This window comes from Heterodontus francisci, chromosome 15, assembly GCF_036365525.1.
Source record: "Heterodontus francisci isolate sHetFra1 chromosome 15, sHetFra1.hap1, whole genome shotgun sequence".
Lineage (NCBI taxonomy): Eukaryota > Metazoa > Chordata > Chondrichthyes > Heterodontiformes > Heterodontidae > Heterodontus > Heterodontus francisci.
Genome location: NC_090385.1, coordinates 6,044,236 through 6,058,436, shown reverse-complemented (window position 1 = coordinate 6,058,436; position 14,201 = coordinate 6,044,236). Strand labels below are relative to the sequence as shown.

The window sequence follows — 14,201 nt, the reverse complement described above, 5'->3', positions numbered from 1 at the left end:
CATGGGAGAATCTTCTTCATAAGCTTTCTACATTTACAATCTGGAACTCTCTTCCCAAAAGGCTGTGGATGCTGGCAGCAATGAGAGTTTTCGAAACTGAGATCGATAGATTATCAAATGAAAGGTAAATTGTGTTTGACTAACTTGATTCCATTACTTCATCGAACTCAGACAGTTGACGAGGGTTGTGCGGTTGATGATGTGTATCTCGATTTTCAAAATGTTTTTGATAAAGTACCACATAATAGACTTGTTAGCAGGATTGAAGCCCATGGGATTAAAATGACAGATTGAAATTAGCTAAGGTACAGAAAGCAGTAATTAGTGATGAGTGGATATTTTTCAGACTGGAGGGAGATATACAGTGCTGTTTCCCAGGGATTAGTATTAGGATCACTACTCTTTTTGTTATATATTAATGACTTGGACTTGGTATCGGAGAAAAATTCAAACTTTGCAGTTGAAATGAAACTCAGAAACGTAATAAACAGGGAGGAGTTAGTAGCAGACGTGAGGATCTGGATAGACTGGTGAAACTGGCAGACACACAGCAGATGAAGTTGAACACAGGGAAGTGAGAAGCGATATATTTTGGCAGAAAGAATAAGCAGACACAATATGAATTAAATGGTACAATTTAGAAAGGAGTAGGGAAGGGTACAGGGACAAAGAAACCTGGGGGTGTATACACTCAAGTCTTTGAAGGTAGTATAAGAACATAAGGAACAGGAGCAGGAGTTGGCTACATGGAGCCTCGTGCCTACTCTGCCACTCAGTAAGATCTTGGCTGAACTTTTACATCAATTTTCCTGTCCTATCTTAATTATCCCTCGATACCTTAGTGCTCAAAAACCTATTGATCTCAGTGTTGAATATACTCAACAACTGAGCATCCACAATCCTTTTTTCAAAGGAATTCCAAAAATTCACAACCCTCTGAGTGAAGACATTTGTTCTCATCAATCCTAAATGGATAACTCCTTATCCTGAGACTATGCCACCAGTTCTAGACTCTCCAGCCAGGGGGAAGCAGCCCCTCAGAGGGTTTGATAGGGGAGTACTGTGTGCAGTTTTGGTCCCCTTACCTTGGGAAGGATATTATTGCTATAGAAGGAGTGCAATGAAAGTTCACCAGACTTGTTCCCGGGATGGCGGGACTGTCCTATGAAGAGAGATTGAGGAAACTGGACCTGTATTCTGTAGAGTTTCGAAGAATGAGAGGTGATCTCATTGAAACCTACAAAATACTTAAAGGGATAGACAGGGTAGATGCAGGTAAGATGTTTCCCCTGGTTGGGGAATCTAGAACCAGGGGATACAATTTCAAAATAAGGGGGAAACCACTTAGGACAGAGCCGAGGAGAAATTACTTTACTCAGAGGGTCATGAATCTTTGGAATTCTCTACGCCAGAGGGCTGTGGAAGCTCAGTCATTGAGTATGTTTAAAGCAGAGATTGACAGATTTCTAAATACAAATGATATAAGGGGATATGAGGATAGTGTGAGAAAAAGACATTGAAGTGAATGATCAGCCATGATCATATTGAATGGTGGAGCAGGCTCGATGGGCTGAATGGCCTATTCCTGTTCCTATGTTCCTAAGAATTTTATGTTTCAATGAGATCACCTCTCATTCTTCTAAACTCCCTTTTTTAATATACTTGTCGAAGATCTATCAGTTCTATATTAATTGCTGGTTTAATCCCATATTCTATTTTCTCTTTTTTTAATCACTTTTTCTTTGCTAATTTTAAACCCTTCTCAATCCTCAGGCTCACTATTCCTTTTGGCAACATTGGAGTCATACAGCACAGAAACAGGCCCATCGTGTCCGTGCCGGCCATCAAGCACCTACCTATTCTAATCCCATTTTCCAGCACTTAGCCCATAGCCTTGTTTCTTTCTTTTGGGCCTCCTTATCTCGAGAGACAATGGATACGCGCCTGGAGGTGGTCAGTGGTTTGTGAAGCAGCGCCTGGAGTGGCTATAAAGGCCAATTCTGGAGTGACAGGCTCTTCCACAGGTGCTGCAGAGAAATTTGTTTGTTGGGGCTGTTGCACAGTTGGCTCTCCCCTTGCGCCTCTGTCTTTTTTCCTGCCAACTACTAAGTCTCTTCGACTCGCCACAATTTAGCCCTGTCTTTATGGCTGCCCGCCAGCTCTGGCGAATGCTGGCAACTGACTCCCACGACTTGTGATCAATGTCACACGATTTCATGTCGCGTTTGCAGACGTCTTTATAACGGAGACATGGACGGCCGGTGGGTCTGATACCAGTGGCGAGCTCGCTGTACAATGTGTCTTTGGGGATCCTGCCATCTTCCATGCGGCTCACATGGCCAAGCCATGTACATAGCCTTGTATGCTATGGCATAAGCCTCGTCTTTTAATCTAATACTTTCCTTAAACTGGCTGTATCACTTTGCCAATGGAGTTTTTGTTCCTCAAGAGAATGTATATTTGCTGAGAATTATTAAGTATTTCTTGTTTCGGACTTGACCACAGCACTCAAACTAAATACAAAATTCTATCATATTAAGATCATTTTTCTCCAGAGGATCCTTTACTATAAGATTACTAATTAACCTCCTCGTCTTCTCACACAATACCAGATCTAAAACAACCTCTTTCCTGATTGCTTCCTCAACATATTATTCTAGAAAACTGTCTCAAATGCATTCCATGAGCACGTCTCTAAACTAGCTTTGAGTCTAAATGAAGATTAAAGTCCTCCTAGGATTATTGAATTACCTGCATGCTCCTCTAATTTGTTGATTTAAACACTGTCCAACACTCTGTACTGTTCGGGGCCTGTAAACTACTCCCACAAGTGGTTTCTGCTGTTGTTATTTCTTCCCTCCACCCATACTAATTCTGTATCTTAATTTTGAGCCAAGATCTGTTCTCACTTCAGATGAAAGGTCACAGACCTGAAATGCTAACTGTCTCTCTCCACAGATGCTGCCAGACCTGCTGAGTATTTCCTGTACTTTCTGTTTTTATTTATTATCCTTTCTCACTACTGCCTTGATCTCATCCTTTATTGATACTACCCCATTTCCTTTCTCATCTTGCCTATTTTCCCAAAAAGTCACATACCCTGGGATATTTAGTTCCCAACATTGGTTCCCTTGCAACCATGTCACAGTAATGGCTATTAGATCAAGTCAGGAAGACATAGGGAGTCCATAGCTTTATAGATAAGGCAGAGAATACAAGAGCAAGGAAATCATGCTAAACCTTTATAAATCACTGGTTCGGCTTCAGCTGGAGTATTATTTCTAATTTTGGACACCACACTTTAGGAAGGATGTTAAGGCTGAGAGAGGGTGCATTAGAGATTTACTAGAATTGTATCGGGGATGATGGACTTCAGTTACATGGAGAGACTGGAGAAGAAAAGGTTAAAGGGAGATTTGATTGAGGTGTTCAAAATCATGAGGGGTTTGATAGATTAAGTAGGGGCAACTGTTAGAGTCAAAAAGGTCAGTAACCAGAGGGGATAGATTTAAGATAACTGGCTAAAGAAGCAGTGGCGAGTTGAGGAAAAGCTTTTTTACACAGTGAGTTATGATGATCTGGAATGTGCTGCCTGGAAGGGCAGTGGAAGCAGATTTAATAGTGACTTTCAAAAGGGATGATTAAACACTTGAAGGGGGAAAATTTTCAGGGCTATGGGGAAAGAGCAGGGCAAGTGGGACTAATCATTCAAAGAGCTGGCATGATGGGCCGAATGGCCTCCTTCTGTGTTGCATCATTCTATGGTCTGGTATCCTGCAAATGTTATTACAGATCATCAGTTACACGCAACAGATACATATGGCATTCTTTTGTCGAACAGCTGATGATTTATTTGATTTGAATATTGTTATTTTTGCACAGACTTTGTTACCGCATTTGTTCAATGTACATAAAACAGTGATCTTCCCTTACAATGTTACCAACACCAGACACTTTCTCCACTTGCAGGAATGGAAAATTGCCGATTGTTAATTAGAACATTGACCCTTAATTGCTAAACACTAATACAAGTCTACAAAAGGCCGCTCAAGATCAGAAGGCAAAAAGGTGATTACTCTTATTCCATAAAGTCACTGCAGTATTATAAAGAATATATTTGTCTCATCTGGAATAATGATCACAGAAAGCAAAATCAAAAATTTGCAGGTCCAGCCATAAAAAATAGTATTTACATAAATAACAGATGAAATGCCTTTCATATTAAAACCTGTATTTCACAATAATAACATATAAAATATTTATCTAATTCCCTTGTGGGACAGCAACTTCGATGCTTGCTTCACTGACTTATTGATTGATTTCTGGGTCAGTTGGCTGCTATGTGTTGGGTCTTGTTTGATCTCGATTTGGCTGCTTAAAGTTGGTGCTGGAGAGAGAGTAATGTGTTCAATATACCTAGATTGCTCAGCCCTGAAGGAAGATGGATGAGACGGAACCTTGTATGTAAAGGCTGACCAGGGGAGGTTCAAGTTGAACCACGATTGCAGAACAAGGGGACATGGGAACATTATCAGGACTAATGTCAGGAAGTACACCTTCACAGAATTAAGTGTTTTTTTTTTTGGTATTCATTCTGCAGATGTGGGTATTGTTGTCAAGGACGGCATTTATTGCCAAGAAGATGGTGATACAACTGAAGGGCTTCCTAGGCCACTTCAGAGGGGCAGTTAAGAGTCAACCACGTTGGTATGGGATTAGAGTCTCATAAGTAGCACAAAGTCCAGCTCGACAGAGTATTGCTTCTACAGAGTACAGGGAATTTGGTGAGTGAGTGAATTCTGTACAGTGAGGGAAGATGTGCTGTTCCGATATTTAATAAAACAAGGAGCCGTTCCAGAGATGAAGCGGGAAACAATGCACTGAGAACTGATGTCGAGGCAGTAATTAAGTGAGCAGATAGGTGATTGGTTGGTGAGTTTAAGCTTTTTTTCCCTCCAAACTAGGGCCAGGAAAATATAAGCATGAAGTTCTGCTTGACTGAGTGCTGCGTGACAGAGTGCTTAACTCGGGAATTTGGTAAGTGTGGGAATTTCGAGGGTTTTCTTACTAAAATTGTCAAGTTTTCATTTTGCATTTAACTTAACTTTAACATTAAATTGTAGTTTCTTTCAGTCTTAAGTCAGTGGTAAACAAGCTGCCTGCTAGTGTCAGCTGCAGTTAGTTAACTAGGTAGCTAGTTAGAACTGGCTCCCAAGTCAGCAGGGCCTGAATCAGGTCTCTGTAATTCCAGCTGGTATAAATATGGGAGGTTTTAACTAATCCATGAAGTTTTGTGCTACAGAGTGCTTAATTTGGGAATGCGGTACAGTTCTGTTCTTTTACAGAACAAGTAGTGATCTGAGAGAGGGAGGTGGAGACAGTGAAAGCTGAAGCCCAGAGGCAGGTGAGGAGGTAGGTGAATGGTTGGTGAGGTATAGTCTTTTTTCTAAACTGGGTCAGCAGTTTAAACTGGTACTGGGGAGATAAAAGTACTGCATTAAATTTGTAGCTTATCTAGTTAAACTACTTAATAGAACTGCAAATTATCATTGATATTTCTAAACTTGAAACCTCATTAGTTAAATAAAAAACATTAGAGAAGACAGGACAGGTGATTTGTTGCAGTTGTAGCATGTGGGAGCTGGTGGACACCAGTGTGATCCATTGCAATCGAGTAACTTCGGCTTAAGAGTTGATGAGCTGGGGTCTGAGATTCACTTCCAGGAGGCAGTCACACCCCTTATGCTAGATAATTCAGATATGGTCTGTTCTCAGGGACAGGAGGGTGTGACTACAAGTGAGGCAGGCAATGAAGGAGTCTCAGCCATTGCACTTGTCCAACGGGTTTGCTGTTCTTCCAGCTTGTGTGGATGAGAACACGGCCGGCAGGGAGGATGAACATACTGACCACAGCACTGTGGTGCAGAGGGCCATTCAAGTGGGAGGAGTAAAAAGGAATGTAGTTGTAGTAGTAATGGTTGGTGAGTATAGTTAGGGGGATAGATCTGGTTCTCAGCAGCCAAAAGCGTGAGTCCCAAAGACTGTGTTGCCTGCCTGGTGCTGGGGTTAAGGACAGCTCTTGGGGCTGGAGAGGAACTTGGAGTGGGAGGGGAAGGATCCAGTTGTCATGGTCCATGTGGGTACCAAAGACATCGGTAGGACTAAGAAACAGGTTCTGCTGAGGAAGTATGAGTAGCTAGGGGCTAAATTAAAAAGCGGAACCGCAAAGGTAATAATCTCTGAATTACTACCTGAGCCAGGAGCAAATTTGCCTAGGGTAAATAAGATCAGAGAGTTGAACATGTGACTCAGTTTAGTGTGGGATAAATGGGTTTCGATGGGGGGGCACTGGCACCAGTACTTGGGAAAGAGGGAGCTGTATTGTTGGGATGGCCTTCACCTGAATTGTGCTAGGACCAGCGTCCTGGCAAATTGTATAACTAGGGCTATAGAGAGAGCTTTGAACTGAATAGTGGGGGGAGGGTTCAGGTGAGGGGAAATGTAGAAAGTTAACGAGAAAGGACAAGGCAATAGTGCAGGATAGCAATATGGGTCATGAGTGTGCCAGGAAGGGACCGAGTGTACAAACATAAGAGTGCACCAGCAATAAGGTCAGAGTTTGGAAAAATGGTTAAAAAGACAGAATTAAAGGCTCTTTATTGGAAGAACACAGCATTTGTAATAAGGTGGATGAATTGATAACACAAATAGAAATAAATGGGTATGATGTTGGCCATTACAGAGTCATGGTTGCAAGGTGACCAAGGCTGGGAACTAAATATTCAAGGGTATTTGACATTTCAGAAGAATAGGAAGGAAGGAAAAGGAGGTGAGTAGCTCTGTTAATAAAAGATGCGATCAGTACAGCAGTGAGAAATTATCTTGGCTCGGAAATTCCACTTTGGGTGGAGATAATGAAGAGCAAAGGAAAGGAGTCGCTGGTGGAAGTAGTTTACAGGCCCCCTAACAGTAGCTACACTGTAGGGCAGAATATAAATCAAGAAATAATGGAGGCTTGTAGAAAAGGTACTGCAATAATTGTGGGGGATTTCAATCTTCACAGATTGGATTAGTCAAATTGGCAAAGGGAGCCTGGAGGATGAGTTCATAGAGTATATTAGGGACAGTTTCTTAGAACAATATGTCTGGAACCAACCTGGGAGCAGGCTATTTTGGACCTGAATATATGCAATGAGACAGGATTAAGAAATGACCTCATAGTAAAGGATCCACTCGGCAAGCGTGATCATAACATGATAGAATTTCACATTCAGTTTGAGGGTAAGTAGTTTGGGTCTGAAACTAGTGTCTTAAACTTAAATAAAGGCAATTACAAGGGTTAAGAAGACAGAGTTGGCTAAGGTGGACTGGGAAAATAAGTTAAAAGGCAAGACAGAGAAGCATTGGCAGACATTTAAGGAGATATTTCATATCTCAATAAAGATATATTTCATTCAGAAAGAAAACTCTAAGCCACAGATGTTGCATCTTTCTCCAACATAGGAAGTTAAGGATGGTATCAAATTGAGAGAAAATGTGTACAATGCTGTAAAGATTTGTGGTAAGCCAGAAGATTGGGAAAATTTTAGAAACCAGACGATGACTTTTTTTAAAAAAAAGGGAGAAATTAGAGTATGAGAGTAAACTAGCAAGAAGTATTTTAAAAAAAAGACAGTACAAGCTTCTACAATATATAAAAAGGAAGAGAGTAGCTAAAGTAAGTGTTGGTCCCTTAGAAGATGAGACTGGGGAAATAATGGGGAAACAAGGAAATGGCAGAGATTTTGAACAAGTATTTTGTGTGTCTTCAGTCAAAAACAAAGTTAGCATGTAGGTACTGCAAGTAATTAGGAAGGCAAAAGGAATGTGGGCCTTTATTGCAAGGAGGCTGGAGTCTTGCTACAACTGTACAGGGCCTTGGTGAGACCGCATCTAGAGTATTGCGTACAGTTTTCCTTACTTGAGGGATTTTTTTTTTTAATATGGAATGTGGGAGCATCGCTGACTAGGCCAGCATTTATTGCCCATCCCTAATTGCCCTTGAACTGAGTGACTTGCTAGGCCATTCCAGAGGGCATTTAAGAATCAACCACATTGCTGTGGGTCTGGAGTCACATTTAGGTCAGACCAGGTAAGGGCAGCAGATTTCCTTCCCTAAAGGACATTAGTGAACCAGATGGTTTTTTTTATAACAATCAACAATGGTTTCATTGTCACCATTAGACTAGCTTAAATACTTGCATTGGAAGCAGTTCAGAAAAGGTTCATTAGGCTGATTCCTGGGATGACTTATGAGGAAAGGTTGAGCCTATACTCGTTGCAATTTAGAAGAATGAAAGGTAATCTTATTGAAACATAAGATTCTGAGGGAGCTTAACAGGGTAGATACTGAAAGGGTGTTTCCCCTCATGGAGGAATCTAGAACTAGGAGGCAGAGTTTCAAAATAAGGTGCCACCCTTTTTAAGCTGGAAATAAGGAGGAATTTCTTCTGAGGGTCGTTAATCTTTGGAATTCTCTTCACCAGAGAACAGTAGAGACTGGGTCATTGAATATGTTCAAGGCCGAGTTAGACAGATTTCTGATCTACAAGAGAGTCGAGAGTTATGTGGTCAGGCAGAAAAGGGGAGTTAAGGCCACAATTATATCAGATATAATTGTATTGAATGGCCTACTCCTGATCCTATTTCTTGCGTTATTAAATTTATAGCACAACTAGCTACACTACTTAAAATAACTACAATGGTTGAATAAAGACTTTAATTATTGAATAAAATAAGGCTAGTCTAAGATACCGCAGATCAGGTTGTGTATCTGGTCTTCAGAGTGTGTGAGTTTATGGAGGGCGAGGCTATCCCAAGCAAACACGTCTGCAGAAGATGTCTCCATCTCAAATCTCTCCAGCTTAGAGCTATTGAGCTAGAATGTGAGTTGGAGAGACTCTGACACATAAGGGGGAGGCATTTCTGGACAGTTTCATTCCGAATACAGTCAGGACACTCCAGAGGAAAACACAGATTCAGGAAAAGGAGGGGGTGACTGTCGGGTGGCAGAGATTTAGGGGAGGTTGAGAAGGAGGTCCCACAGACACTGGTCCAGTCCAACCGGCATGATGTATTCCATACCTGTGAGGTCAAGGAGAAAGACTGCACAGAGGAAAAGCACAAAGCAGACAACGGCACCTTGGTAAGTAGGCTGTTCAAAGTTGTGTTGGGGGGAGGTGGGGCAGTTGCGGCAACAGAATAGAAATGTGATAGTAATAAGGGACTGTAGGGGGATGGATAGCACCTTCTGCAGCCAAAAACGCAAATCCCAAAGAGTATGTTGCTTACCCAATGCAAGGGTAAGGGATATCTCATGGTGGCTAGAGAGGAACTTGGAAATGGAGGGGGCAAATCTTGGTTGATGTTAGAACAAACAGCATAGGTAGGAAAAGGGAGGAGAATCTACTAAGAGTATCAGGAGTTAGGCTCTAAATTAAAAAGCAGGCCCTCCAGCACAATGATCTCTAATTGCCACATGCAAATTGTCATAGCAGCAGACTGATCAGCAGAATTAATACATGGCTAAAGGGTTGATGCGGGAAAGAAGGATTCCTTTACATAGGACTCCAGTGCCAGTTCTGGGACAGGAAGGAACTGTACTGATGGGACGGGCTCCACTGAACCGCCATGGGGTCAGTGTCCTAGCGGAAAGGGTAAATAGGGAGGTAGCAAAGGCTTTAAACTAGTAAAATGGGGAAAGGGATCTACAAGAAATGTAAGCAGCCAAAATGTAAACTAAACAGGGAAGGAAAGCATAGGAAAGAATAAAGTAAGGGAGGTCATTAATGGCAAGGGAATAAATAGAGTTATAGAACAGGAGTCTAAGAAGATGGCTGAACATAAAGTGAGAGGAAATCCTGTTAAAATGTCTGTAGAGAAATGCACGCAGTGTCTGTAATAAAACAGAGGAGCTGGAAGCAATCATGTGTTGGGAGGAACCAGACATAGGGCTTAATTTAGATGAGCTCCCGAAGTCGGGAACATAAAATCCAGCCCATTGTAGGGATTACTGAGACACAACTACAGAAAAATCAGGATTGGGAATTAAACATTGCTGGGTGTAACATATTTGGAAAAGATGGAGGGGGAAAAGAAGTGGAATAGCTGCACCTATTAGGAATAATAATGGCCGTAGAAAAAAAGGGATGTAGCTATCAGCAAGACAAAGATAATCCACATGGATAAAGACAAAAAGGTAACAAAGGATCAATCACACTAACAGGTGTAGTCTGCAGACCACCTAATAGTGGAAGGGAGGTGGAGGAATAAATATGCAGACAAATTAGGGAATTGTTTTTTTTTTAAAAAAATGATCATGGGGGATTTCAATTACTCCACCATTTATTGGACAGAACAGGTAGGTAAAGGGAATAAGAGAATGGCACTCCTACAATGTGTACAGAACTCCTGTCTAAACTAATAGAGGCCAAGAGAAGATTCACTTTTGGATCTAGTAATAGAGAATGAAGTAGAGCAGAAAGAGGAGCAAAAGTAGGAACATCTAGGCAATAGTGATCATAATATAATAAACTTTCAGATGAAAATCAAGGACATAAGTATGATGTAAACCAGGTTAATAGATTGGAGAAAAGCTGATTTTGAGGGACTGAGAATAGAACTTGGGAAAATAAAATGGGCAATACTGGCAAACAATGATGTAGAACAACAAACATTTAAAACTGTTCAAAGCAGTGCAGGAAAAATATATGCTGCTAAAAGGAAAGAAGAAACTAAACACTAGCGAGACTCCATGAGATAGAGACACGAGGAAACAACTGAGGGTTACGAAAGGGGCATACATTAAGTGCACAGACAGCAGAGGAGTGCATGAGAAGATAGAATACGAAGAGATTAGGAGAGAGGTTAAAAAAAAAAATTCAGAAGGCAAAGAGGAACAATGAAATTAAATTATCAAGGAACATAAACCAAAATAGTAAAATGTCTTGCAGGCACATCACTAAGAAAGGAAGGTTGGGATGGGAATAGGGCCATTAAGGGATAGAGAGAGAATACCACAGGTAATGATAGTGATGGTAGAAATATTAAATATTTCGCTTCTGTATTAACTAGGGTGATAGAACAGGTGGACGTGGCATTGAATGATGAGATGACGAATGAGCAATGCATTAAAAAAAATGTATTTAATTCACTAATCAAACTCAAAGATAAAGCCCCTAGTCCAGATGGATTGCATCCACACTTTAAAAGAATCTCAGGAAGAGATAGAGGCTACACATTTAATAATTCGTTAGAAAAAGGTGCATGGCCAGAGGACTGGCGGGTAGCTAACTTAATTCCTATATTTAAGAAGGGGGACAGAACATGCCCAGGGAATTATAGTCCAGTCAGCTTAACATCGGTGGTAGGAAAAATAATGGAATCCCTACTAAAGGAGAAAATAGAACATCTAGAAAAGAAAAATATAATGAATAGTCAGAATGGATTTCAAAAGGGAAAATCTTGCTTGAGGAGGTAATAAGGTAATGCAGTAGATGTAATTTATCTGGATTTTCAAAAGGCACTTCATAATAGACTAATGAATAAGGTCATTGGAGAATGTGGTGTCAGGGGACAAGTAGCCAAATGGATTACCAACTGGCTTCAAGACAAATTAGAGTGGTAGAAGGTGTGAAGTGGTGTTCCCAGCACTGATCCTTGTGGAACGCTGCTGTTCACAATTTACATTAATGATTTGGACTTTGGAATCAAAATTTTTAAATATGCAGATGACCTCATTGTGTTGGTGGGGGGGGGGGAAAGAGATGGTCAATACTGAGGAGGACTGCAATAAATTACAGGCGGACATTAATAAACTTAAAGAATGGGCAAGTAATTGGCAAAAGAAGTTCAACACAGATAAATGTGAGGTTGCACATTTTGGTAGGAAGAATAGGGAGGTCATATCACTTGGAAGGTGCGAGTCTAAGTGGCAAAGAGGAACAAAGGGATCTCTGAGTGAGTACAATACACCAATCACTAAAACTTACACCACATGTTAGCAAGGCTATATAAAAGCAAACCAAGCACTAGACTTTATTTCTGGAGGGACAGAATTGCGAAGTAAGGAAATTAAACTTGTATTGAACCTTGGTTAGACCACACTTTGTACTGTGTGCAGTTCCAGTTAACATATTTAAAAAATTAAATATTTAAAGACCCAAGAGGTCTTTAAAATTATGAAAGGTTTTGATAGAGTGGATGCAGAGAAAATGTTTCCACTTGTGGGGAAGAGCAAAACTAGAGGTCATCAACATAAGATAGTCACCAAGAAATTCAACAGGGAATTCTGAAGAAACTTCTTTACCCAGAGTGTGATGAGAATGTGGAACTTGCTAAGATAGGGAGTGGTTGAAGTGCACAGTATGGATACATTTAAGGGGAAGCTAGACAAGCATGCAAGGGAAGGGAATAGAGGATTATGATGAGGAAAAAAATGGGAGGAGGCTCGAATGGAGCAAAACCACCAGAATGGACTGGTTGGACCAAATGGCCTGTTTCTGTGCTGCATATGATATGCAATGTTTAGGCCCAGGTAGTGTAAGGATTGTAATGCCTTTAAGGGCATTAGTTGATCAGATGGGTTTTTATGACAATCCGACAGCTTCATAGTCACTTTTATCTACACCAGCTTCTGTCATGGTGGGATTTGGACTCGTGTTCGACTAAGTTACAAGTCCAGCAACATAGCCGCTATAATATTGTACCCTCTTGCGGCCAGCAGATATGTTGTCCACATCTTCTAAATCTGAGAGGGTGGCAAGCAGGGGCAGTCACAAAGAGCCCACACCTGATCAATCAGACAGGGGTAGATAGAGATAAATCATTTTTCAGGCAAGGGTATTGAGGGTTACAGAACCATGGCAGGTAGATGGAATGAAGATAGTGGCCATAAAAGAAAGACTTGCATTTATTTAGTGCCTTTCACAAGCACCAGACGTCTTGAAGTGCTTTATTACCAATGAAGCACTTTTGAAGTGGAAACATTGTAGCAATGTAGGAATCAAGGCAGCCAATTTGCTCACAGCAAGCTCCCACAAACAACAATGTGATAATGAACAGATAATCTGTTTTTGAGATGTTGATTGAGGGATAAATATTGGCCAGGACACCAGGGAGAACCCCCCTGCTCCCCTTCAAAATAGTGGATCTTTTACGTCCGTCCACTTGAGAGGGCAGATGGGATCTCAGTTTCACGTCTTATCTGAAAGACGACACGACTGACAGTGCAGCACTCCCTCAGTACTGCATTGTATTGTCGGCCTGGATTTTTGTGCTCAAATCCTGGAGTGGGACTTGAACCTAGCATTTCTGACTCGGAGGTGAGTGCTACTAACTGAGCCATGGCTGACATGCTAATCTAATTGAATGGCAGAAAAGGCTTGTGGGGAACTGATTGGCCTCCTCCTGTTCCTACCAATGTCTCACCCGAGTCTGCTGCCACCTTTTTCTAAAACCCTGCTTTTCTCCAGCAACCAGTTGGATGAATTAAAATGGGGTGGTGTGTGCTCAGCACACAGTCGACTGCCCCCAACTCGGCTAGAAGGAGAAGCAAGGCAGGGAAAAATGTACTGAGCATGAAGGCAGAATGTGAACTCTGCAGCATCCCTGAGGGAACCTTTGGGAAGAATGTATGAGACAGGACAAATGCAGTCCCTAGTTTTTTTTCAATCTCAGGAATGGTATGCAAAACACACAGCTCAGGCTGAGACTGTGATGCTGCAGGAGAATGCCAAAGCACTTGAAAAAGAAAGCTGAAGACTTCATAATGATGCAGATATAAAATATTGTATTTTTGTAGGATTCCTCATCAGTCTTGCCAACATTTAAAAGACAAGCAAAAGTAGACCAAACACAAAACCCAACCCAATCATCAGAAGGGCTTCTCCTATATCAATCCCAATTAAAACTGCACACATATTCTTTATTTCATGGAGGAAAGTTAGAATGGGACGTAATCTGGGGGATACATCACTGGGAGGGAGTTCTCGCAGGAAGAGGTACAGTGATCCCAACCGAGGGTCTTCATCAACTGTAAGAGAAAAAAAGATTATCGCAGCTAACCCAACAGTATCTCAACTCGGCATCAACATTTCTACTAAAGCCGCAGTCAACCAATAAAAACCTGACACTAAAGCTACCAAATACCCACCCCATTCAAA

The 14,201-nt window shown here is 41.3% G+C and overlaps 1 protein-coding gene across 1 annotated transcript in view; it reads right to left on the bottom strand.

Annotated features, from left to right (window-relative positions):
- Nucleotides 1–3,838: 3,838 nt before the first annotated feature.
- The window catches only part of LOC137377474 (tripeptidyl-peptidase 2-like), a 147,861-nt gene continuing 137,498 nt past the window's right edge, over nt 3,839–14,201 (bottom strand). The window contains exon 29 of the mRNA XM_068047097.1: nt 3,839–14,071. Within this exon, the coding sequence (XP_067903198.1) occupies nt 13,982–14,071 (90 nt within the window). The 3' untranslated portion in view covers nt 3,839–13,981. The remainder of the gene's footprint in view (nt 14,072–14,201) is intronic.